At 51.5% G+C, this 25,995-nt stretch overlaps 1 protein-coding gene across 1 annotated transcript in view; it reads left to right on the top strand.

Moving 5' to 3' along the window:
• CCDC88C (coiled-coil and HOOK domain protein 88C) overlaps window positions 1–25,995 on the top strand; it is a 148,817-nt gene that overhangs the window by 97,517 nt on the left and 25,305 nt on the right. The window contains 11 exon segments of the mRNA XM_017863838.1: window positions 981–1,165; window positions 6,493–6,630; window positions 8,097–8,851; window positions 8,853–9,192; window positions 12,320–12,447; window positions 13,827–13,968; window positions 15,122–15,310; window positions 16,413–16,574; window positions 18,725–19,002; window positions 22,625–22,768; window positions 25,240–25,426. Of these exon segments, the coding sequence (XP_017719327.1) occupies window positions 981–1,165; window positions 6,493–6,630; window positions 8,097–8,851; window positions 8,853–9,192; window positions 12,320–12,447; window positions 13,827–13,968; window positions 15,122–15,310; window positions 16,413–16,574; window positions 18,725–19,002; window positions 22,625–22,768; window positions 25,240–25,426 (2,648 nt within the window).

Genomic DNA, 25,995 nt, shown 5'->3' on the forward strand with positions numbered 1-25,995 from the left:
TGATCACCGGGGGGATCTGAACACACACATTTCCAGATTTATGTGTTTGCCGTGCAAGTCATCACCCCCCCGTACCCACAGCCCCCGGGGTGAAGAGGTGGGGGGAGGAATAGCTGTATTAGCAACAGTGTGGAAAGGCCGTGGCACTCAGTTGGGTAAATGAGGGGTGGAAGAACCTGGGTCCCTTCTTAAGAGGGCTTTTGCATACCCTTTTTTCCCCTTCCCGAAACAGCCCCATGACTTACCTCAAATTGTGCACCTGCTTGTGGCAGGAAGGACCAGGAACTCCCATTCCTGACTCGAGACTGTTCCCTTCTCCATTTGCATCTGAGCTGTTTAAAAGCAGAGTAGATAGTCTGCCTTTTACTATTTTAGCTTGTTTTCGTCTCACTTAGAATTTTGAAAGCAATTTGCATACACTATCACAGTTTTCTTCAACATAATTCATAATTGTGAAGTCACAGAAAGAAATCTCTGCATAGCATCTCATCCAGGCTGACAAGTGCCCAGCACATGTTCCAGTGGAGCTTTCTACCACCCGTGGCCGATGGGAGTGGTCAGTTACGTGTTCCTGCCTGCTGAGCAGCCAAAGTATCCACTATGCTCTTGGGGGCATGGAATACATTGCCTATGTTCCATCTCTGTTAGCCTCTAAAATCCTTGATTGGACAGTTAGGTAGCAGCCTGATAGCCAGATGTTTCCCGTAAGTGACACAGCCCTTGCATTGGCTCCTGGACTGTAACCTGCCACCTTTCTGAGCCCTGGATTGCTGCCCTGACAGACCCCAGCAAAGCCTAAAGAGGAACCCTCAGGCACTGGGAGTGGAGGGGCAGGAGGGAGGGTCCCCAGCTGACCTGTGGGAGCTCCTCCCCGGCCCCTTAGAGCCTGGACTCGGGCTGATGACCATCTCAGAGCTTGGGGCAGAGAGTGGAAGTGGAGGCCCACAGAACGCTGGGCTCTGACTGGACTTTGTCTTCAGCCTCCAGGAAGTCGTTTGTGTTTGAGCTGAACGAATGTGCGTCCAGCCGCATCCTGAAGCTGGAGAAGGAGAACCAGAGCCTCCAGAGCACCATCCAGGGGCTGCGGGACGCGTCCCTGGTGCTGGAGGAGAGCGGCCTCAAGTGCGGGGAGCTGGAGAAGGAAAACCACCAGCTCAGCAAGAAGGTACCTCAGCCTCCTTAGGTCAGCGGGGAGGCACAGAGCCCTCGGGCACCCTCCCACCCTCCCCAGTGCTTGTCTGGAGCACACAGACAAGGAGGCAGCCGGGTAGAGCATGCAGGTGTCAGGGAGTGGGCAGAATCCAAGCGCAGTCACCACTGATTATAATGGGAACGGGAGTGAGGACTGGGGAGAGCCAGAGAGAGTGGGGCCCTGTCCCTGCTCCGCTACCATTAGAGGATGACCTGGACATGTGACTTTCTTGTGCCTCGTTGTCTTCATCTGTGAAATGGGGCTGATGGGGTGCCTGCCTGTAAAAAGAAAACTCCCTTGTTCTCTTCTATGCCACTGCTCCCAGTATCTCACTGCCTCTACCAGGGGCGTGGGGTTTTCCCCGCATCAAGCAATTCTCAAGTTCTCGGGGGACAGCAGCTGGGTATCCTACAATTTGACTCAATTCTGACACTACAGACCCCGCAGCCTAAGGGCTCAGTCCCACCAGCCTGCCTCCCACTTCAGGTGCCAATCCAAGTCTGGATTGTCACCTGTGCTTCTGACCGGCTGGCTGTAGATCAGAGGTTCCCACCGCCCCCTTTGAGGGCTCCACTATTGCCTAGATGGCTTAGTAGTCCTTGTTTATTACGAAGTATACAGTGCACAGGCGGAACAGATACACAGGGCGGTGGGTGCGGGGAGTGGTGCGACCCTACCCTGCCCTCTGCGGGTGCCCCTCCAGCACCTCCACATGTTCACCAGCCTGGACACTTTTTGACTTAGTCCTTTTGGGTTTTTATGGAGGTTTCATTATATAGGCATGGTTGAGTACATCATTTGCCATTTGATTAGTTCAACCTCCAGGCCCTCTCTCCTCCCTGGAGGTAGGGGAGACCTGAAAGTTTCAACTCTAATAACATGGTTGGTTCCCTTGGCAACCAGCCCCTATCCTGAGGCTCTCCAGGAGCCCCCAGTCCTCATTTATCTTAGCATACAAGAAAGACACCTATCCCTTTGGAGATTCCAAGGATTTTCAAAACTTGTGCCAGGAAATTTAGCAACAACCAAACACACCTTTCTTTCTTTCTTTCTTCCTTTTTTTTTTTTGGGCGGGGGCTGAGTTTTGTTCTTGTTGCCCAGGCTGGAGTGCAATGGCATGATCTCGGCTCACTGCAACTCCGCTTGCCAGGTTCAGGCGATTCTCCTGCCTCAGCCTCCCGAGTAGCTGGGATTACAGGCACCCACCACCACACCCAGCTAATTTTGTATTTTTAGTAGAGACGAGGTTTTGCCATGTTGCCTAGGCTGGTCTCAAACTCCTGATCTCAGGTGACCCACCCGCCTCGGCCTCCCAAAGTGCTGGGATTACAGGTGTGAGCCACTGTGCCTGGCCCCAAACACACATTTCTTATGCTGGGTGTTGTGGGGATTAGAGGAGATAGTGTGTGTGATGGATTCGGCACATAGCAAACGCTCAATAAAAAGAGAGCAGTGCACTGTTATAAACCTTGCAATAGGGACCTAGGGAGAAGAAGCAGTAAGGTACCAAATACCGAATGTTGAGTTGTTGACTACAGTGATAATGAACATCCTTGGGGCTGCAAAGCCTAGGTATGAATGTGTGAGGCCACTGATGGAACACCTTAGGGTCTTGCTAGTGGTAAAACAAGCAGGTCAGTGCTTTCTCCCTCCTCTGGGTTTATGGGATGGGGAAGAAGAGATAGCCGAACTGTGTTCTCTTTTAATGACAGCTGTTAGGTGTTCCTGGGATCACAGTAGAAGCCAGACATCTGGGCGAACAGATGAGGGTTTGCAAGCCAGTCTTGTTCTACAGTTAAGAGGATCCCTGTCACATGGCAGATTCCACCTCAGGTGCGGGAAGGGGCCATTGAGAGACTAGGGATTGCTGACAGGTCTTGCTCATTCCAGGTGAGAGAACCTCTCATCCACCTGCCTCACACTGTGGAGGTGTAGTGTGGGCTCTGAACGCACCAGCTGTCAGATTCCAGCCGAGGGAGGAGGCCAGAGTGTTCTTGCAGGCTGACTGCCATGCAGGACAGGCACATTCGGGTGTCTCCCAACCCACTGTGAGTCCTGGCAGTATCATCTACTGAGGCGTCACTGTGGCAGGAGACCTGGGTCCCCTGGCTCTGCAGGTTCTGTGTGTGTGTGTGTGTGTGTATATATATATTTTTTTTTTTGAAGGAGTCTCGCTCTGTTGCCCAGGCTGGAGTGCAGTGGTGCAGTCTCAGCTTCCTTGCTATCTCCACCTCCTGGGTTCAAGCGATTCTTCTGTCTCGGCCTCCCGAGTAGCTGGGATTACAGGCAGGTGCCACCATGCCCAACTAATTTTTGTGTTTTTAGTGGAGATGGGGTTTTGCCATGTAGGCCAGGCTGGTCTCCTGACCTCAGGTGATCTAGCTGCCTCGGCCTCCCAGTGTGAGCCACCACGCCCAGCCACTCTGCAGGTTCATGGTCTCTGAGGCTGGGAACAGGTCCCCCACTACTGGGAACTGGTCCCTTGAGTTCCCTCATGGGACCTCTCCTACGTGGCTCCTCACTCTTGTCCCTTTGAAGCTTTGTGTGCCTTGCAGCATTTTAGCTGCCAGGTGGTTTTTCCTCTCTTTATAGGACAACAGAAAACATCCTCGTCTCATGCCACGTCTTCCGGTGCAGGGCAGCATGGGGAAAGTGACTCGGTTTTTTGAGACAGGGTCTCGCTCTGTCATCTAGGCAGGAGTGCGATGGTGTGACCATGGCCCACTGCAGCGTCAACCTCCAGAGCTCAAGTAATCCTCCCACATCAGCCTCCCGGGTGGCTGGGACCACAGGCACATACCACCATGCCCAGCTAATTTTTTTTTGAAACTGGGGTCTCTTTATGTTGCCCAGGCTGGTCTCAAACTCCTAGGCTCAAGCAGTCCTTCCGCATCAGCCTCCCGAAGTGCTAGGATCACAGGTGTGAGCCACCATGGCTGGCTCGGCGTTTTGGTTTCTTAGATTCATGTGGGCCTAGCACGGGAAATGTCTTCATACATGGCAGCCCAACCTTGGCCATGATAAAAAGAATTGGCCTTTAGGAAGATGAGAACCTCCAGCTCTGCAGGTCCTCACGACGCTGCCCTGCAAAGCCTGCAGTATTATCTCACTGGCCTAGTGACATTTTGTGTCCCCTCCTGGCAGGTCACCAAGGTGGTGCTCAGGCATCTCTCCGCCCTGTCCTGTCTGCTGTGGCCCCTCCTCTGTACAAACAGGACCTGGTGGGAGCTCCGCCCACCCATCACGACTCCTTATACTGGTATCTCAGGCCCTACCCACTTCCTCCGTGGCCCGATGCCAGCCTTTCCTGCCATGGGCCTAGGGAGGCCCTGTCTTGGCACACACTCCCTGGTCGCGGGGGCACCGGAAGGGAGGGGCCGCCATTTGCAGGCAGAGCTGTCCTGTGTCTGAAGCCTGGAGCTCTTTCCTCTCTCTTGTCCTCGACCTGCCCTGAGCCTGGCTGGAATCTGGCCCAACCCTGCAGGGTGTTTCTCCCTTCACCCTCTGTCCATGTCTCACTCACTGTTTTATTGGCCCCAGTGCCCAGCCCAAAGCCTGACACGTAAGGGGAGCCCTCCAGCGTTTGACAGGTGAAACCTTCAGCAGCAGCAGCAGGAGGTGGGCTGTGCTTCAGGCCTGGCAACCCTCAGCCAGCTCAGCTCATCCTGAATTTCCCTCTCTAACCTCAGCCATCCAGCTGGCATTTCCCAATCAGTAAGCAAGCCCATTGGCCCTGCTGAGTCCCACAGGGGGCCCTAGCGCCTACCTGGCTCTCCACCTCACCCCGAGTGTAGCCCAGGCTGCACGCTTGCTGTGGTCTGGGACCGCTGGAAACCATAGTTCCCTGAAGTTAAAACATCTTTCCTTCTAACTCAGGGCACCTCCATGGGTCCTAGAGAAGCCCCCTCCTTCCTCTGTGTCTGTAGCTTTGTATCGAAGTCATAAGAGTTCATTCTTTGACTCAAGAAGGAAAAGAATCCTTATTTTAGAGGAAGAGGGGCAGCCCTTTGGGGACCTGTCACGAGAGGCAGAAGCAGCTCATGTAAAGACGTGCAGCCTGGGGGCTGAGGGGCAGGGTCCTGGCACCCACAATTCCTGAGAAAACACGACACCATCGCCCAAGCCAGGGGCTGCAGGGAGGACAGAAAACCCTCTGGATGCCAGAAGGCCTGCAACCAGCCCGTGTCTCAGCCTAGCAAGTTTGTCAGGGGCTTGGGCATTCTTTGGGGATGGACCTGGAATATAGGACAAAGAACCACAGAATGAGAAAGATGAGGGGTCCAGCAGGGGTAGGTAGGACCCAGGAAATCACACCTTTAGACCAGAAGCAACAGCAATCAGAAATGCAAGGGTTGGCCAGGCGTGGTGGCTCACACCTGTAACCCCAGTACTTTGGGAGGCCGAGGAGGGCAGATCACCTGAAGTCAGGAGTTTGAGGCCAGCCTGGCCAACACGGTGAAACCCCGTCTCTACTAAAAATATAAAAATTAGCCAGGCGTGGTGGCGGGCTCTTGTAGTCCTAGTTACTCAGGAGGCTGAGGCAGGAAAATTGCTTGAATCTGGGAGGCAGAGGTTGCAGTGAGCCGAGATCATGCCATTGTACTCCAGCCTGGGCAAAACTGTCTCAAAAAAAAAAAAAGCAAGGGTTGAGTCAGAATCTGCATTTCAGTAAGTTATCTGCGTGCTCATGTGCAACGAGGAGCATGAGGACCTCTGTTTAGGTAGTTCGTGTTAAGGAGGGCTGGGCACAGGTGAGTTCTGGCATAAGAGCTTGATGTCAAGGAGATCACTGGGTGGCTGTCCAGGCCAGACAAAATGACAAAATGTGGCCTGGCCTGTGATGGAGATGGTGGAAGTGTGGAAGAGGTAGGAAGGACAGGGCTTGGTGACAAATTTACATGGAGGTGAAAGAGGAAGAGATATAACAGAGGGCCACTTGAGCAGCCAGGTGACGTCACCAGCCAAGGCAGGGAGTCTCTGGGAGGACAGGGAGATGGGTGTATGTGAAGTCCCCGAGGGCATCCAGTGGTGGTGGTCCCAGGCAGTGGAGCACATGGCAGCAAGGATAGGGCGGAGGGATACTGGGGAGATGGGGATGGGTTGCTGCCTGGTGACCTTACTGTCTTAAGAGTGACAGCTGTGGTGTGGGGAGGTTGCTACAGAATGATGCCAGGAGGTCTTCCCTTGAGAAAACACCCATTAGTGCATTTTGTGGGAGTGAGAGGTTTCCGTTTTGTTTTAATCATGGTTCACTTCATAGGATTGACGTCTACACTGGGCTGGGTCTTTTGGTTCTGCAGATTGAAAAGTTACAGACCCAGCTGGAGAGAGAAAAGCAGAGCAACCAAGATCTGGAGACCCTCAGTGAGGAGCTGATCAGAGAGAAGGAGCAACTGCAGAGTGACATGGAGACCCTGAAGGCTGACAAAGCCAGGCAGGTAGGTGTCTCTCCCAGAATCCCTGCCTGCAAGACAGAGAGCCAGGATTACCGCCATTCCTGGTACTGTATTGTGGATGCATGGATTATCTGTTACCTAACTTAGCCTCAGCTTAAATCAGCAATTCTCAGTTTCCCAACTGGCAGTGGGAAAAGGTGGGGTGAATTTTGCTTCCCAAGGGACATTTGGCAATGTCTCAAGACATTTTTGATTGTCGTGATCCGGGGAGGAGAGGGGTGGTGCTCCTGGCATAGCGTGGGTAGAGGCCGAGGATGCTGCTGCTGCACATTCTTGAGCGTGCAGGGCAAGGAGCACTCCATCTGCAAATGTTTGTGGTGCCCCAGCTGAGAATCCTGGCAAACCCGTGTGGTTTTATTTGCCTCACACTACAAGCAGCCCCAGGGCAGGCAGTCCAGGGCTGATGTAGTGGCTCAGGGATGCCATCAGGAACAAGGCCTCTTGCCTACAGCTCTGCCAGCCTTAACAGTGGCTGCTGCACATCCCTAAGGTACAAGCAGAGAAAGGTGGAGGGCTTAGCGGCACAGGGAAACCCTCCCAAGGACGCTCCATAGACATCATGTTGGCCGGAACTGACGTGTGACTACCTCTGCCCGCAAAGAATGCCAGGGTACCAGGTATTTTAGTTTTTTGTTTTGTTTTGTTTAATTTAATAGTGATGGGATCTTGTTGTGTTGTCCAGGCTGTTCTCAAACTCCTGGGCTCAAGTGATCCTCCCGTCTTAGCTTGAGCCACCAACCCCGGCCCCAAGTATTTTAGCTTTTTGGCATCTGTAGTAGAGGAATAAAAAGCCCAGAGAAGATGGTTGGAATGGCACATGGTAAACAGACGGACAGGGCCCTGCCCAGATGTTGCTCACAGCCAGGAAGGCACACTTCCAGGTGACAGGCAAGATGATCTCAGGAGGGTGCTACTGAGAGAATAGGGTGCTGAGGGAGAGAATACTGGGGTGCATGGCCACCTTAGAATCGTCATGCCAGGATGTTTTGGGGAGCTGGCCCCCAGTATGAGAAGGAACCAGTGAGGTTGATAGTCAGAGGAAAGTACTCCAGGCAGAGGGATCAGCATGTGCAAAGTGTTCATAGTTAGACGGGCTAGGAGTAGTGAGCAGGAGGTGGAGAGTGGTATAAGCAGAGGCTGCAGCGGTGGGCAGGGCCTGGCCACCAGAGACCAAGAGAAACCACTGAAACTTAAGTGAGGAAGAGAGATGTAATTTACATTTTAAAATCATCCTGGCTGCTCTGAGTGTATTCTGACTTGAACCATCTAAGTGGTGGTGTCCGTGCCCACTCACCTGTGTCTGTCAGGCCTCTGGGGAACACACAGGCGTCTGAGCACAGGTAGGACGCCGTTCAAGACCTTCTGTCTCCCATCCCCCAGTGTGAGTCCATGTCACTGAAATAGGTTCCTGCAGCAGCCTGGGTTGTGCCTGTTGTGTTTTCCCACAGATCAAGGACCTTGAGCAGGAAAAGGACCACCTCAACCGAGCCGTGTGGTCGCTGCGGGAAAGGTCGCAGGTCAGCAGCGAGGCCCGCATGAAAGACGTGGAGAAGGAGAACAAAGCTCTCCACCAGTCAGTGACAGAGGCCAATGGCAAGCTCAGCCAGTTGGAGTTTGAGAAGCAGCAGCTGCACAGGGACTTGGAGCAGGCCAAGGAGAAGGGGGAGCAGGCGGAGAAGCTGGAGAGGGAGCTGCAGCGACTCCAGGAGGAGAATGGGAGGCTGGCCAGGAAGGTGACCTCCCTGGAGACGGCCACTGAGAAAGTCGAGGCCCTGGAGCATGAGAGCCAGGGCCTGCAGCTGGAGAACCGGACACTGAGGAAGTCTCTGGACACCTTGCAGAACGTGTCCCTGCAACTTGAGGGCCTGGAGCGTGACAACAAGCAGCTGGACGCAGAGAACCTAGAGCTGCGCAGGCTAGTGGAGACCATGCGCTTCACCAGTACCAAGCTGGCACAGATGCCGGAATGGCAGAGGGAGAACCAGGCCAGCTGGAGCGTGAGAACAGCGAGGAGTCTGAGGAAGCAGCGTGGAGCTGCTGCAAGGCGGCTGGGCAACGAAGTACAGCCCGCCCTTGGAGCGTGCCAGCTACAAGACGCGGGCAGTGCCTGAGAACCCTCCGGCTTGTGCAGCAGAGCTGGAAGCAGCAGCCGCAAGACGCAGACCGCTGGGAGCGAGTGAGCTGGCGAGCTGGAGGCGGACGCCGCGGCGGGACCTGGAGGCCCTCCGGCTGGCCAATGCACAGCTGGAGGGAGCTGAGAAGGACAGGAAGGCCCTGGAGCAGGAGGTGGCCCAGCTTGAGAAGGATAAGAAGCTGCTGGAGAAGGAGGCCAAGCGGCTGTGGCAGCAGGTGGAGCTCAAGGACGCGGTCTTGGACGATAGCACTGCCAAACTGTCCGCAGTCGAGAAGGAGAGCCGTGCGCTGGACAAGGAGCTGGCCCGCTGCAGGGATGCGGCTGGCAAGCTGAAGGAGCTGGAGAAGGACAACCGGGACCTCACCAAGCAAGTCACCGTGCATGCGAGGACGCTGACGACTCTGAGGGAGGTGAGCGGATGCAGGCGGCCCCTGTAAAGGGGTTGGCAGGTGGTGGCGTGGTGGTGGGTTCTGTGGTGCATGGTTTCAGGAGAGATGTAAGATTCTGTGTCCTCCTTAAATGCTTTATCTAATTCTAAACAGCAATCCCTAAAGGTCTAAGAACCCAATAAATACCACATATTACAATCTTATGACCCAGAGGTTCGTTCCTCATAGTTTGGGTTGTTTCATTTCATCATTTTCCCTCGTGTATACAGACACATGCTTAATATCATACTTACACACAGGTGAGCTGTTACGGTTTGTATTTATTATGTTGTGGGTTTTGTTATTATTTTAGATTTCAAAGCCACAATTTCCCAATGGCTGTAAGATATTTATTTATTTTATTTATTTTGTTTTATTCATTTATTATTTATTACTATTATTTTTTTGAGACAGAGTCTCACTCTGTTGCCCAGGCTAGAGTGTTGCAGCGCAATCTCGGCTCACTACAACCTCTGTCTCCCAGATTCAAGCAATTCTCATGCCTCAGCATCCCACGTAGCTGGGACTACAGATACACGCTACCATGTCTGGCTAATCTTTTTGTATTTTAAGTAGAGACAGGTTTTCATCATGTTGGCCTGGCTGGTCTCGAACGTCTGACCTCAGGTGATCCACCATCTTGGCCTCCCCAAGTGCTGGGATTACAGGCATGAGCCACTGCACGCGGCCCTTTATTTTTGAGACAGAGTCTCGCTTTGTCGCCCAGGCTGGAGTGCAGTGGTGCAATCTCAGCTCACTGCAGGCTCCACCTCCTGGGTTCAAGCGATTCTCCTGCCTCAGCCTCCTGAGACTGGGATTACAGACATGTACCACCACGCCTAGCTAATTTTTGTATTTTCAGTAGAGATGGGGTTTCGCTATATTGGCCAGGCTGGTCTTGAACTCTTGACCTCAGGGGATCCATCCGCCTCGGCCTCCCAAAGTGCTGGGATTACAGGTGTGGGCCACTGTACTCGGCCAAGATATTTAATCCTGTAGGTTTACTGTAATTATTTTTTAGACGTTTAGATTGTTTTAGTGTTTTCCACTATTTTATTTTTATTTATTACTTTTTAAATTTTATTACTTTTTTTCCTAGAATCCTTTGCTGAAGTATTTTTTTAATTTGTTTTTAAAATTTTAGCACCTTTTTTCCTAGAATCCTATTTTCCACTATTTTAAATAATACTAGACATCCTTGTACACGTAGACCTTCATGAATCAAACTGTGTTTTAGGGTATATTCTCAGAAATTGAATTACAGGGTCAAAGGGTGTGAACGTGTTAGTCTCTTGAGGGATATAAAATCCTCCAGAATTCCATATTGTCCTTACCCTGGTAAGTGTTGTGTGGGCCACCTGGGCATTTGTTTAGTATGCTGGGGTGAGTAGATGGCTGCTCTGGGAAATGGCTTCTGCAGCTGAAAGGCCTAGCCCTGTTTAGTCTCACTCATGTAGGGTCTAATGTGGGGGGCCTGCCCACATGGGAGAAGCCAGGCACTGCAGCGCTGCACTTAAGGCCCAGTTCAGGCGCCTGCCTTCTGTCATCTTGAGGCTTGGGCACCCCCAGTGGAGTCCAGTGGAGTCCTCCTCTAGTTCCTCGGCATGTGGTGGGTAGAGGAGGAAGAGAGAGAGTGAGGAAGATCACGCTGCATGGGCAGGCTCAGCAGCACAGCCACACCAACCACAGGGTGCCACATGCCACACAAGAGAAGGAAATCGGTTTGGTGAACACTGAGCAGTCTCCACAGTGGAAAAAGATGACTGACCATCCGTGCAGGCAATTCCGTGTGCTGTGAGGGAGAGATCCAAAATATGAATGCAGACAGAGCCCCAGCTGGTTAGCGTAGGTTTAGGCTGTGCTACAGCTAAACCTCATCACAGCCAAGGCTTATCACAGCCAAGGCTTACCTCTTGCTCACCAGAGTCCAGGGGAGCCTCCAGGGAGTCTGTCCTGCTTGACCCAGCAGTCCAGGCTGTTTTGATCTCATGGTTCTGCCGTCTCAACACCATGCTTGGGCAGTTGCCCTGGCAGGTGAAAGGGCAGCTGAAGGTCACACATAGGCTCTTCTGTGTTCCAGCCAGGAGGTGACCCACGTCACTTCCACCTACAGCCCCTTTGCCAGAGCTGGTGACCTGACTTCAGCTGATACAGGGTGGCTGGGAAATTTGGGGGAGCAGGTGGTAAGCATCACCGTCTCTGTCACACTGCCCTTCAGGTTTGAGGATTTGGTAGGAGGGTTAAGCATGCATGTGAATGACTGTGACACCGGGCAGAAAACGGTCACTACCTAGAGAGCTACAAAGAGGTGCTGACATAAACTGGGGTGGAGGAAGTGAACCACCGACGTGCATTCAACACCCACGTTTTGAAAAGTAGACCGAGGCCGGGTGCAGTGGCTCACGCCTGTAATCCCAGCACTTTGGAAGACCAAGGTAGAAAGATTGCTTGAGGCCAGGAGTTCAAGACCAACCTGGAAATATAGCAAAACCCTATCTCTGCAAAAAATGTAAAAATTAGCCAGGTGTGGTGGTGCACTCCTGTAATTCCAGCTACTGAGGAGGCTGAGGTGGGAGGATCGCTTGAGCCAGGAGTTCAAGGCTGCAGTGAGCTGTGATCACACCGCTGTACTCTAGCCTAGGCAACAGAGCAAGATGCTGTCTCTAAAAAATGAAAAGTAAACCACATCCAGGGTTTAAAATAAAATATTTCCCATCTTTACACATTTTATGTTTCAAAGTGTCTACAAGGGGCATTTAATTACTTGTTTCTGTGTTGAAAAGGCAGCCGTATTACCAGATATCAAACGTACTACTTAAAGGTCAACATAAGTGGCATTTCAAATACATGACTTAGAGAAGTGGCATATTAGATCCATCCTTGACATATTGCCACCTAGTCTGGTGGTTTTCAGCACCAGGAAGACTGGACAAGTGCATTCATTGGCTTTTCTCGGGAAGAGCATCCCTGGGGTTCAGAGTCCCCTCGCTCCACACGGAGGCAGCCGTGGTCTGGGAGGACAGTTGCTCACACCCGGGCGGGGCTGGCACCTGGCCTCCCTGCATGTTTTGCTGAGCTCCTGTCCCGTGCTCTCTCCCCATCATTGCAGGACCTGGTGCTGGAGAAGCTGAAGAGCCAGCAGCTCAGCAGTGAGCTGGACAAGCTGAGCCAGGAACTGGAGAAGGTCGGCCTCAACAGGGAGCTGCTGCTGCAGGAGGACGACAGCGGCAGTGACACGTGAGGGCCTCCTCTCCCTCTCCCCATTGTGGGAGCACTTCCTCCGCTGTTCAGTCTGCAGACTCCTCACCCTCCCCTGGGACCGCCATGAATTCTCTACTGCCGAGGACTCTGATCTCACGCAGTTCCTTGAGCCCAAAGTTCCTTGGTCGTTTCTGTTCCAGCTCTTGTTCCTTGAGGTTCTCAGATAGGTGTGGAAGGAGATTTTGTCTGATGAAAAAGCTTATTAATTTTTTTTTTTTTGAGACAGGGTCTGACTCTGTCACCCAGGTAGGAGTGTAGCGTTATGACCTCGGCTTACCTCCATGTCCACCTCCCAGGTTCAAGCGATCCTCCAGCCCCAGCTGGAGACCACTACCCAGCTGGGACCACTACCCAGCTGGGACCACCGGCGTGCACCACCACACCTGGCTAATCTTTGTATTTTTCGTAGAGAGGGGGTTTTGCCATTTTGGCCAGGCTGGTCTCGAACTCCTGAGCTCAAAGCGATCTGCCCACCTCAGCCTCCCAAAATGCTGGGATTACAGGTGTGAGCCACTGCTCCCAGCCACGCTTCTTAATGTTTTTTAAAAAGTAGACTATTAGAGTTTTTCCCTGCAATGCTTGCTTAAATGATCCTGGGATTTTTTTGTTGTTGTTGCTATTGTTATTGTTTTGAGACAAAGTGTCACTCTGTTACCCAGGCAGGAGTGCAGTGATGTAATCCCGGCTCAGTGCAACCTCCGCCTCCTGGTTTCAAGTGATTCTCGTGCCTCAGCCTCCTGAGTAGCTGAGATCACATTCACCCCATGCCCAGCTAATTTTTGTATTTTTTTAGTAGAGATGGGGTGTCACCATGTTGGCCAGATTGGTCTCCAACTCCTGACCTCAAGTGATCTTCCCACCTCAGCCTCCCAAAGTGCTGGGATTACAGGCATGAGCCACTGTGCTCGTCCTGATCTTGTTTTTTTAAGGAAATCCAAGGTCTTGGTCTTTTTCTGGACTTGTAACCTAGAAGACCCACATGCCTTATAGTAGGAATCCTCTCTGGTGGAAAGGCCTTAGACTTACCACTTAACCTAGCACTGTGACCTGGGGCAAATTGCTTAACCTTTCTGAGATTCAGTTTCCCCTTTGGTAAAATGGCAATAATTCCTGCTTCAGACAGTGACTGTAGAACTGTAGCTGTGGTGTCGCCTTTGAAGGTGTCACAGGTGTTTCTACCCAGGGAACCCCCAAAGGGCTCTGGGAAGATGAGTTTTGGCTCATGAGCTCTTCTGGACCAAAAGCTGCAGCTCCGTAACCCAGCCTAGTGGAAGGAGTGATGTGTTGGCAGTGAGGACACTGGGAACTTGTGGAGAAGTAGATAAGCGATACTATTATATCTTTGTGTTTTCCAGAAAATACAAGATTTTGGAGGGCAGAAATGAATCAGCATTAAAAACAACACTAGCCATGAAAGAAGAAAAGATTGTGCTTTTGGAAGCACAGATGGAAGAGAAAGCGAGCCTAAATCGCCAGTTAGAGAGCGAGCTGCAAATGGTGAGCATGGAGGTTTCACTGTGCGGCCCAGCTGCCCACTCTCGGCCTCACCCTTTCCAGCCCCTCACCTGTATAGCAGAGGGGTGACCCAGATACCCGTTTTCTAGGGCAGCTGTGGATGCGCCGCAGGGTGACTGAGGGAGCCACCCTCAGAATCACACACACTGGGGCCAAACAGAACCAGAGTAAGAGTCACAGGCCTGCAGGGAGGCGGGCAGTGGCCTAGAGCAGCACCAAGTCCACCAGGCAAGATATGGGAACACCCGTGAGAGCCCTCCGTGAAACTGTACATCGGGCACTGAGCAACGGCCTGCAGTCTCACAGGAGCCTTCTGATGAGACAGACGGGTGCACAGGGACCCATGAGGACATGCACATGTCTACTTCTGGGTGCATGCGTGCACACATATTTGTCACATGTGTCAACACACTTTCCATATGCATATAGACGTGTGTTCTCCACAGATGCACACTCTCCACATACATATGCACATGTTCTCCGTAAACACATATGCACATGCTCCTTACACATATACATGCATGCTCTCTACACACATGTATTATACATGTGCCCACCACGTGTGCACACTCCACACAGAGACACATGCTCCTCACACACAGGTGTGCACACCCGACACGTGCTCTCCACGTGCACACTCTCACAGGTCATCAGGTGTGCACACTCCCCCCTTCCACACATGCGCTCTTCCAGCCTCAGTTTTGAACATGTGCCATGCTTCTTGGCTGCAGGATTGAATAGGAATCTGGATGAAGCCGCTGCAGCGCCGGCAGGGGCTTTGAGACCTCGTCCCTGTTCACGTCCTGTATCCTCAGCCTCACCTCTGTTTGAAGGAGTTGACAACTGAGGCTCAGGAAAGCAGGAAGCCATGTGGCTAAAGCAGGGACTGAGGCAGGAACGGGTCGCAGGCCCCCACCTCCCTGTCCTCTGTGGAAGGGAAGGGAAAGTGTAGGGCAGAGGGTTGGTGCCTTCCCCTCAAAAAAAAGGGAGTGCGTCTCGCTTACACGCACCAGGGCGGGCAAGTGTGGGGAGTGCGGAGGGTGTGGTGCGGGCTGCCCTCAGCCACTCACTCAGGGTTCCAGGCCGGGCTGCTTCTGCCTAAAGCCTCCTTGCTCATTGTCACACACGCCTGTAGCTGAAGAAGGAGTGTGAGACCCTCAGGCAGAACGAGGGAGAGGGGCAGCACTTGCAGAACTCTTTCAAGCACCCTGCGGGGAAGACAGCCGCCAGTCACCAGGGGAAGGAGGCCTGGGGGCCCAGCCACAAGGAAGCCACCATGGAGCTTCTCCGAGTGAAGGACCGGGCCATCGAGCTGGAGCGGAATGTGAGTGGGCTGGCCTGGGCATGGTCCATCGGGGAGAGAGAGAGAGAGACACTGCCCTATCAGTAGTCCCACAGATGACTTGTCATTGCTGTAAAGAACACAGGAGATTTAGCCGGATCTAGTTGGACACGTCTTGAGTTGCAGGTCCCGGGGGCTCCTCTTCATTCGAGGTCCCTTCAGTGATTCTCACATCAGGGGCACACACAGTCTTCACGGCAATTCAGCCTCTTCCTGGAGTGTTGTGTCTTTCAGTGCCCAGTACCAGGGATTGGCAAACTCCACCCCCCACCCGCCTTTGTAAATAAAGTTTTATTAGCAGACAGTCATGCCTATTGTTTACAGGTTGTCGGTGGCTGCTTCCCCTCCAGTGACAGTGATTCTTTAGGTTGAGATGGAAACCCCATGGCTGGCAAACCCAAAAGTATTTCCTATCTGGCCCTTGCTAGAAAAAGTCTGCTAATGCATGTCCGTACCTCTGACTTTGATTCTCAACAATGACTTTATGAAGTTCAGAGTGGTGATTTTCACTATTTGATCGATGATAAAGCTGAAACAGAATTTAAGAGACTTGACCCAAAGCCCCATGCTAATAAGGGATAGTAAAAGACTACGGGGTCCTGGCCCTTAGCCCAGTTGGTGGCAAACTTTAACATGGTCTTTATTAATCTCATGTAGCGTGAAGCACCTTATTCTACTTGCTGTCACCTCTGAGTAAGGCTGTAGCCTAAGGTTTTGACTCTCTGTCCTGTGAGATACTCAGGGTTAGTCAATGGGAGACAGAAATGCACTGTTAAGGTGTTCAACAGAAAACAAAGGAAAGCATTAAAGAGACAAAGGAAGTGGCTTTAACTCCAGCATGCACTCACCTCCCACTTACATACCTGGGTGTCAGGCAGTGTCCCCATGATGTGTAGCCTTTAAAAAAAAAATTCCTGCTGATTATCTTTTTCAAAGAGAGAAAATATACTGCCCTCATCCAGCAGACCCTCGTTTTGGCTCCCAAAACCTCAACTTTTGAGAGTTCGTTACAACCCAAGTACCTGTGGCCAGTTAGCATTTACCCAGTTGGAGTTTGATTGGCTCACGCTTCCCGATCTTCTAGAACGCAGCTCTGCAGGCTGAGAAGCAGCTGCTCAAGGAACAGCTGCAGCACCTGGAGACCCAGAATGTGACCTTCAGCAGCCAGATCTTGACACTGCAGAAACAGAGCGCCTTCCTGCAGGAGCACAATACCACACTGCAGACACAGACCGCCAAGCTGCAGGTGAGCGGGGCTCCCAGCGCCAGTGGTCACAAGCCCCGCAGGATGTTTATCTGTGGCTCCTGGGGACCAACTGGGGGCATTAAGACTCCTCAAAAGAAGCAGCAGATCAAAGCACAGAGCAGTTTGGGGTTTTGTTAATAGACCCGCTGCAAACAGTGATCAGTGAAGGGGGTGATAGTTTTAAGCCATTTTAGTGATTGAGAAAATGGCTGCATGGGCGAAAGTTTCATTTCTCTCCTTTTACTTGCATTCTTGTGCATGTTTTCCAGTCTTTTCCTTGAGGTGTTATTAGGACTAACTTGGAAAAGAGGTTTTGGGATTAAGCTTGGTTTAACAGAGTTAACCAGATTTCTTTACTGTAGAAATTTCTTTACTGTAGATTTCTTTACTGTAGAACCTGGCAGAACTCTTTCTTTTTAAGCTAATGTAAATTTTTAATCTCTAAGAGGGAAGTGTGGGATATGAAGAGGCTCCCAGACTGTTGAGAGCATCAAGTAGAACTAGGATTGTATGCCACTTCAGATGCTTGTTTTCATTTATTGCTTGTAGACTGTGGGAAAATTATTTATTTATTGCAGGTTTTGTTTGTTTGTTTTTGAGATGGGAGTCTCACTCTGTCACCCAAGCTGGAGTGCAGTGGTGCGATCTTGACTCACTGCGGCCTCTGCCTCCCAGGTTCAAGTGATTCTTGTGCCTTGGCTAATTTTTGTATTTTTAGTAGAGATGGGATTTCATTAAGTTAGCCAGGCTGGTCTCGAACTCCTGACCTCAAATGATCCACCCGCCTCGCCTCCCAAAGTGCTGGGATTACAGGTGTGAGCCACCACACCTGGCCTTTTATTGCAGTTTCTGAGAAAACTTTGAAAATATGTAACTTATGGGGCAAGGACAATCAACAGGAGACTGTTTGGCAAAGAAATTGGAATTTGTTCTGCTAACAAGAAAATAGTATATTGACTTACTATTTTGGATTTTTCTTACAGTCTTAATCTGGTTTTAATATCAGGGTAATTCTGGCTTCACAAAATAATTTGGGAACTATTCCCTTCTCTTCAGTTTCTGGTGATTTTGGATGTCATTGGATGCAGAGGTATACAAATATCAATTATGTTAAATAGGTTGATAGTATTGTTCAGGTATTCTATAGCCTTATTTACAGATTTTCTGTCTACTTGTTCTAGAATATAGGTTTTGGCCGGGCGCGGTGGCTCAAGCCTGTAATCCCAGCACTTTGGGAGGCCGAGACAGGTGGATCACGAGGTCAAGAGATTGAGACCATCCTGGCTAACATGGTGAAACCCCGTCTCTACTAAAAAATACAAAAAACTAGCCGGGCGAGGTGGCGGGCGCCTGTAGTCCCAGCTACTCGGGAGGCTGAGCCAGGAGAATGGCGTGAACCTGGGAGGCGGAGCTTGCAGTGAGCTGAGATCTGGCCACTGCACTCCAGCCTGGGCGACAGAGCGAGACTCCATCTCAAAAAAAAAAAAATAAATTAATCTAGAATATAGGTTTTATTTTCATTGTAAGAGACAGGGTTTCACTCTGTCACCCAGGCTGGAGTGCAGTGCTGCAATCATAGCTCACTATAACCTCCAACTCCTGGGCTCAAGCAATTCTCCTGCCTCAGCCTCCCAAGCAGCTGGGACTATAGGCATACAACACCATGCCCAGCTAAGTTAAAAACACCTTTTGTTTGTTTGTTTGTTGGTAGAGATGGGGTCGCACTATGTTGCTCAGGCTGGTCTTGAATTATTTGGTTCAAGTGGTGCTCCTGCTTCTGCTTCCCAAAGTCCTGGGATTACAGGCCTGGGCCACCACAGCCAGCTGAAAAGAGGTTTTTAAAAAAGTATCAAAGAGGGCACAGCACCCAAGGGAGTTATCCAGGAAAAGGACATCATCTGCCCCAGCAGCTCGCATTTGTGGCCAGTGGTTCAGGACTGAAGCACCCTCTGAGTGCCCGTCTATGTGGTTTAGTCCCCTTCCCACAGCAGTTCCTTAAGTTCTGGAACAGCCGTCCTGGGTACCCTCTGGGTCTTCTGCCCTGAAGGTCCCGGCTCTATTTTCGTGTCTGCTGGAGCACTTGACCTGCTCCCCAGCCCTCCTCGCTGACTGTGGGGCCTGCGCCACACCGCGCTTCTCCCTCTCGGCAGGTGGAGAACTCCACACTGAGCTCCCAGAGTGCCGCGCTCACCGCGCAGTACGCGCTGCTTCAGAACCACCATACAGCCAAGGAGACGGAGAACGAGAGCCTGCAGAGGCAGCAGGAGCAGCTTACAGCGGCCTACGAGGCCCTGCTGCAGGACCACGAGCACCTGGGCACGCTGCACGAGCGGCAATCGGCTGAGTACGAGGCTCTCATCCGCCAGCACAGCTGCCTGAAGACACTGCATCGGAACCTGGAGCTGGAGCACAAGGAGCTCGGGGAGAGGTGGGGCCTGGGGAAGGAAGGGGACCTGGGGAGGGGTAGAGTCCGGAGGAGAGGCAGGTCCAGGGGGAAAGGTAGGGCCTGGGGTAGATGGGTGGGACCTGGGGGAGAGGCGGGGCCTGGGGGAAATGGGTGGAGCCTGTAGGAAAGATGGAGAGGACCTGGAGGAGATGGGTGGGACCTGTGGGAAAGGTGGGGCTTGAGGGAGAGTGATGGAGCCTGGAGGAGAGGTCGGGCCAGCAGAGAGGGGTGGAGCCTGGAGGAGAGGCGGGGTCTGGGGGAGATAGGTGGGACCTGTAGGAAAGGCGGGGCCTGGGGGAGATGGGTGGAGCCTGGAGGAGAGGCGGGGCCTCCTGATGGGGGTGGAGCCTGGAGGAGAGGTAGAGCCTGGAGGAGAGGTGGGGTCTCAGGAGAGGGGTAGAGCTTGGAGGAGATACAGGGCCTTGGGGAAGTGGGCAGGGCCCAAGGGAGAGGCAGGGTGTGTAGGGAGGTGAAGGATGGTGGAGGTGGGGCCCCTGGTTAGGCCTGCAGTGGGGCCTTGGGCCAGGCCTGGGGAGACTGTCAGGCTACCCAGAGGACCAAGACTTCCCCGGCCCTCCCCTGCAGGAAATCTCTTGTCCGTCTGCTTCCCATTGTTGGGGCACCTGAGCTTTCCCAAAGGGAAGGAAATAAAACGTTACCTTCAGCAATTTGGAATTTGTGCAACTGGAGACATTAGCAAGAAGGGGTTCTGTGTGGAGAAGGGGGTGCCTCTACTACTTCCAGTGGGCCTTTGGGGCCCTGATCCCTAAGGGTTCTCTTCTTCTCTCTTTTCTCCCCAAAACAGAAATAAGGAGGGAATTCTCCATGGCTCCGTTTGTAGGGGTGTGCCTTCTCTGGCCTCCCAGCTCTTTCATATCAAGGTCTTGCTTGTTTTCATTTTTAACCTTTAATTATGGAAACTTCCAAACATATAGAAAGTAAGCAGAATCATATAGTGAAACTCTTGTGTACGTGTCATGCGCCCTCTACAGTCATTTATGTCCTGCGGTTCTCATTTCATGTGCACCTCCCATTCTCCACCCCCATGCCCCATTTTTTACAGGTAAAACTTACATACATTGAAATGCAGACATCTTAATTTTGCACTCTTGACGGTTTGTGGTCTTGGGTTTTGTATTCATTAAGTCAGCCAACCTGGGCTGGGATTCTGCCTCCTGCTAATCAGTGATGGTACCAGGCACCAGCACAGAGCATGGCAGGATCCTGGGAGGGCTAGGAGAGGTAGGATGCTGCTCTCCAGAGTCTGAGGGGCAGGTGTGATGTGTACCTGGATATGATGCATGAGAGAGATGTGGCTAAAGAGAGGCTCTCAGATACTTGGAGTACAACAGAGGGAGCAAGATCCACTTTCCTTTGCCTGGGAAGTGGCCCTGCTGATGCTGTTTCCTTTGAAGCAGCCTCAACAACATGGCTAAGTGATCATTGGTTCTTCAAGGTGGGAGTGGGGAGGACATCTCCACAGTCAGGAGCGCAAATGTCATGAGTCACAAAAGCCTTGTGTGGGCACTGATGATGCTTGTGGGTTCGTGAGTGGTGACGACATTCATTTATTCACTTCCCAAGTGCTCCCTTTTTGTCTCTGTCTGGAGTTCTTCACCCCTTTTATCCATCCAGATCTCCATCCTTCAGGGGCTGTTGAGGCATCTGAAACTGTAAGACTACTCCTTCCGGCCTAAAGTAGCATCTGCTGCCTCTTGGCACTTTAATCTCTCCCTCATCTTCCCCCACCCATCTTGTTATTTGTGTAACATTTATTGTGTACGTGGTGCTGTGTCTAGACGTGGTAGGAGTTGCACCCAGTTGACAAACTAATGAAGCATTTGTGTCCGTCTGATACCAGCATGATGCCCAGCACTCATCAGGCACTTGTGTGCCTTATTCTTAGTGTTATGTTATGTTATGTTATGTTATGTTATGTTATGTTATGTTATGTTATATAATGCCGTATTGTTTATTTATTTATTTATTTTGAGATGGAGTCTCAATCTGTCGCCCAGGCTGGAGTGCAGTGGAGTGATCTTGGCTCACAGCAGCCTCCACCTCCTGGGTTCAAGCAATCCTACCTCAGCCTCTCAGGTAGCTGGGACTACAGGCATGCACCACCACACCTGGCTAATTTTTGTATTTTTTAGTAGAGACGGGATTTCACCATGTTGGCCAGGCTGGTTTTGAACTCCTGACCTCAAGTGATCCACCGGCCTCGGCCTCCCAAAGTGCTGGGATTCCAGGCATGAGCCACCGCACCTGGCCCCCTTATTGTATTCTTAATGTGCATTCAGAGGGCAAAGATTTTGGCAGGTGGAGTTTGGACTGTTGTTTTCCCTGCAGGTCCTTGCTCAATACAGCATGTGGTGGTTACTCAGTGGTTTTTGCTGGTTGGACAGATGACTGGAGGCCCCCTTGGTGTGTCTGCAGCAGGACTACAGGTTTAGGAGTGTAGGTACCTGGCACGCAAGGATGATGGTTCTCTCTTCTCATTTGACACTTTTAAATCAGAGACGCCCACTCACTCATTGCTCTAACAAGTATTCACTACGTGTCATTCCTCACACGGGGATTCAGTGATGAGCAAGGCTTATAAAGTTTCTGCCCTACAGTTGGGTCATTGCTAATGGTTAGAGACGTGCTTGATTAATGTGCTTTTCCAACAAGGTGCAATGGAGTCCTGAAGAGAAAGGCTGGAAACCCCAGGGACACTGGCTAGTCTCTGTCAGATTGTCTTTGGGTGTGAGACACTCAGGAAGGGGTCTGTAGAGAAGAATTTGTCTCAATGGGGAAGATCAGGAGACCATGCCTCAGACTTCTCAACACTTCCAGTCTGCTAGGAGATCCTGGGTCACGCGTAAACACATGAGGTTGAAACAGGCTGGAAGAGGGAGGGGCCAGGGCCTATGGGGCCTGCATCATTGTACTCTGCCCCCCAGAGACGGCCAGTGCAGCCAACAAAGATAGATTAGAGCCTGGAGAAGATTAGAGCCTGGAGGGTAGGGAGAAAGTTGCGGGGAAGGTGAGGACTGTGGCTGAGGGGCGGAGGAGAGCTGCTGTGTGTATGTGACAGCTAGTCCCTGGCAGCTTCTGGGTGAGCCTCTGTGCTCTGGGGGAGGCCAGACTAAGAAAAAGTGGATGCAAGCACGAAGGGGAGAGGGAGAGGCTTCTCCAGCCCTTGGAGGGTGGGATTAGCTGTGATGTGCAGTGGAATTCTACTGTTTGTTTTATGGTTTGTTAGATTTATTTGTGCTTATTTATAATTCCCTAAAAGAGAAGGGCATGGAGCTCAGAAAATGTAGTCATCGCGTTGTCAGTTGGCTAAAGGAAGAGGGACTGCTTTATTAGGGCATGGAGGGACTGTGGAGACAGATTGGGCTGGAGGAAGAGGATTCTGGGCTCCGGGGCACGGTACTGGCCCGGACATGGCTCCCAGTGGCCGCACTCCCCGCCTGCCCCATGCCCCTCACTTCTGCAGAGAGAATCTCCAGAGGAATCCCATTTTCTCACAGGAGACACGCAGATCCTCTGGGGTGTGAGTTACCTGTAGGAAAAGAAGGCCCTGGCCACACTCACAGGAGGTGTTTCCCTCCAACAGACACGGTGACATGCTGAAGCGCAAGGCGGAGCTGGAGGAGCGGGAGAAGGTCTTGACCATGGAGCGGGAGGCGCTGCAGCAGGAGCAGAGGACAAACGCCCTTGCCGTGGGCGAGAACCAGAGGCTGCGGGGCGAACTGGACAGGTGAGTGCCGGCGCCCAGCCCTGCACACAGCGGCATTCAGCACCCCAGATTCTGTTCAGACCCTCCTTGCATAGCAACCACTGAGAAGGTCGAGTCCCCTGGCAATGGTGGATTTTTATCCCTTGCTATGTGAACAGCTGGGTGGGTAAAATAAGCTAAAGGGTAACCCTAGCTGGTTGCTGGCATGCGAACACTCAGGTGACACCTGGAGATGGTGCATCATCTGAGTTGGGTGGTTCTCCCCCCGCCATCTCCGACCCTTGTGAGGATTGCATCAGGCCCAGGTGAATTCATCATCTGGCATAAGCCCGCCTCATGCTCATGAAGGAGAAGCTGCAGATTCCTCATGATTCACAGAGCCCCTATTTGTGAATCCACCTACTTGCTAAAGTTTTATTTGCCACCCCAAGAGCAGTCTCCGTGGAGCTTTCGTGGACCCGTACCGAGTGGTGAAATGTGGGAGTTGCTGGATGTGCGTGTTCCCAACTGAGGGCGCACAGCAAGCAACACGCTGCCTTCTTCTTTCAGCTCCTACTACAAACACACGTCCCTTTCAGAATCTCTCCAGTGCTACGGTTTTCATATTTTGTGCTTTCGGGAAGTGACTTTGCTGTTTAAAATGACCCACAATTGTAGTACTGGAGTGCTGTTTCATGTCCCTAAGCAGAAGGTGGCTGTGATGTGCCTTACAGAGAAAAAAGTCTTAGATAAGCTTTGTTCAGGCATGAGTTATAGTGCTGTTGGCTGTGAGTATGTTACATAAGGTATCTTTAAACAGAAACCCACATAAAACAAGGTTATGTATTGATCAAGTAACAAAAATGTGACCAGAGGCTCCCAGGAACCTAATTTTATGTTTTTTCCCTAGGCTGGATGCTTCGCTGTTCACTCATTCAGTGTTGACAGCAACTTTATAGAATATGACTACCACATATAATAAGAATCGACTATACTATTATTATATCTTTTTGACTTTTCTTTAAACAGATGAGGAAACAGGTTGAGAGAGATTAAATAACTTGTTCCAAGTCAGTGTTTCTAGTGAATAGCAGAGTCAGGATGGAAACCAGGTCCTGTCTCATTGCAAAGGCTTGACCATACGAAATTCTTCCTCCTCCCACATACTTGAATGAGTGTGTACAGGGGGTTAGAAACTCAGATACCTTGGCTCTCCAGGCAAATCAAGCACATGGGTAAAACAGTGCCAGACATAGACCACAGACCGTAGAACGGAGAATGCACCTTATCTAAAAGGGCAGCAAAGAATCAGCTCCAGCAAAGGCCACCAGCTGGAGGCAGGCCCGGGACTGCCGGGTCAGCCTTTTGTTTCTTACATTTTAAGAGAACCTGAATGTTTGGATGTTGATGTAAACTTCAAATTTTTTAATGTTGGCAACTAATTTTTTTTTTTTTTTTTTTGAAATGGGATCTTGTTCAGCCGCTGAGGCTGGAGTGGCATGATCACGACTCACTGTGGCCTCAACCCCCGGGCTTAAGTGATCCTCCCAGCCCAGCCTCCCAAGTAGCTGGGAGCACAGGTGTGCATCACTATGCCTGGCAAGGTTTTTTTTTTTTTTTTTTTTTTGAGACGGAGTCTCGCTCTGTCGCCAGGCTGGAGTGCAGTGGCGTGATCTCGGCTCACTGCAACCTCCGCCTCCCAGGTTCCCAGTAACTTTTTTCTACTTTTTGCAGAGATGGGGGTTTCACTATGTTGCCTAGGCTGGTGTGGAAGTGGCCTCAAGCGATCCTCCCTCCTCAGCCTCCCAAAGTGTTGGGATTACAGGCATGAGCCACCATACGCGGCCAACTAATTTGTTTTTAAAAAGTAAAATTGTGCAGGCCAAATAAGACACGTCTATGTCCAAATCAAGTCCACAAGACCCTGGTAATTTGAGCTTTCTGATATAAATCTCCAGGGAACTCCCAGTTGGATAATAGTTGTTTTGATTATGGCAATTTTAGTAGATTTACATAATACACACCATCTCACACTTTATCTCAGGAGGTGAAATTAGAAAGCGGCTTGGAATTGGGAAGAAGAACTGGGCAGAGACATAGAATTTTAGAGCAAAAATGTTCTAGTTCAGTGGTTTAAACATTTTTTAAACAGCAGAATCCTATTTTTCAAGTGTACACAGATACCACAGCTGTAGCATAGAAGAGATCATAGCAGTGATGCTATGTTGAAACAGGTATATGAGCTTGCCTGCTCAGTCTCCCTGTAGGCTCAGTGTGGTGGCATCAAGGGTACCCTCATGGAACCCCAAAGAACACAGTTTGCTGATGGACAGTTTTGTTTAAGCTCCTCATTTTACACATGGGGAAAAAATAAAAAGGCCCAGAGAGGCTGTGATTTTGTTTAAGGTTGCACAGCCTGCCACTGTCAGAGCTGGGACATAGCCCAGGCCTCTGGGCCGATACCTGTTTGGCAGGCTCTTCAGCCCCTTTGCCCTGTGACTCTTCCCCTCCAGGGTCAATTTCCTGCACCACCAGCTGAAGGGGGAGTACGAGGAGCTGCACGCCCACACCAAGGAGCTGAAAACCTCACTGAACAACTCGCAGCTGGAGCTCAACCGCTGGCAGGCCCGCTTTGACGAGCTGAAGGAGCAGCACCAGACCATGGACATCTCGCTGACCAAGTTGGACAACCACTGCGAGGTGAGGCCCGCGTCGGGGACAACCCAGGACTCAGCCAGGCTGTGAGGGGTCCTCATGGGCATTTGTGCTCAAAGACACAAATGTGTGGAGGTGGCACAGAGGCTGTGGCGAAGCCAGAGGTGCTGGCGGGGTCAGTGCGGCTTCTGGTGGGACTGTATACGAAAACACCCGTCTGACCATTGCCTTTTGCAGGGTTGGGAGAGGCCTGGTAGGGACGGTTGATGATGTTTTATGTCAATCCTCTTGGCCGTGTCTACGCTGTCTTCCTACATCTCTTCAGTTCAGTAGTCACACTGTTCTAGAGAAGTGGTGTGAATTTGCTCCTTTTGGGGGTGTGGCTGCCTCTGGGACGGAGCTCACTTAGGAGGCCCCGGCTTCCAGAGCCCTCCCTTCTAGTACACAAGGTTGGAAATGGTCTTAAGCAGCAAGACCCTCTCCAGATGAGATCTTAACAGACCCCAGCACACGGAAGGCTGATGAGGCAGGTCTGGCAGGGAGGAGCACATAGGTCTCACCGCACCTCCTAGACAGCCCCAGGGACAGCTGGCACCTCAGGACAAGGTTTGTTC

This window comes from Rhinopithecus bieti, unplaced genomic scaffold (genome assembly GCF_001698545.2).
Source record: "Rhinopithecus bieti isolate Rb0 unplaced genomic scaffold, ASM169854v2 scaffold_68778, whole genome shotgun sequence".
Taxonomy (NCBI): Eukaryota; Metazoa; Chordata; class Mammalia; order Primates; family Cercopithecidae; genus Rhinopithecus; species Rhinopithecus bieti.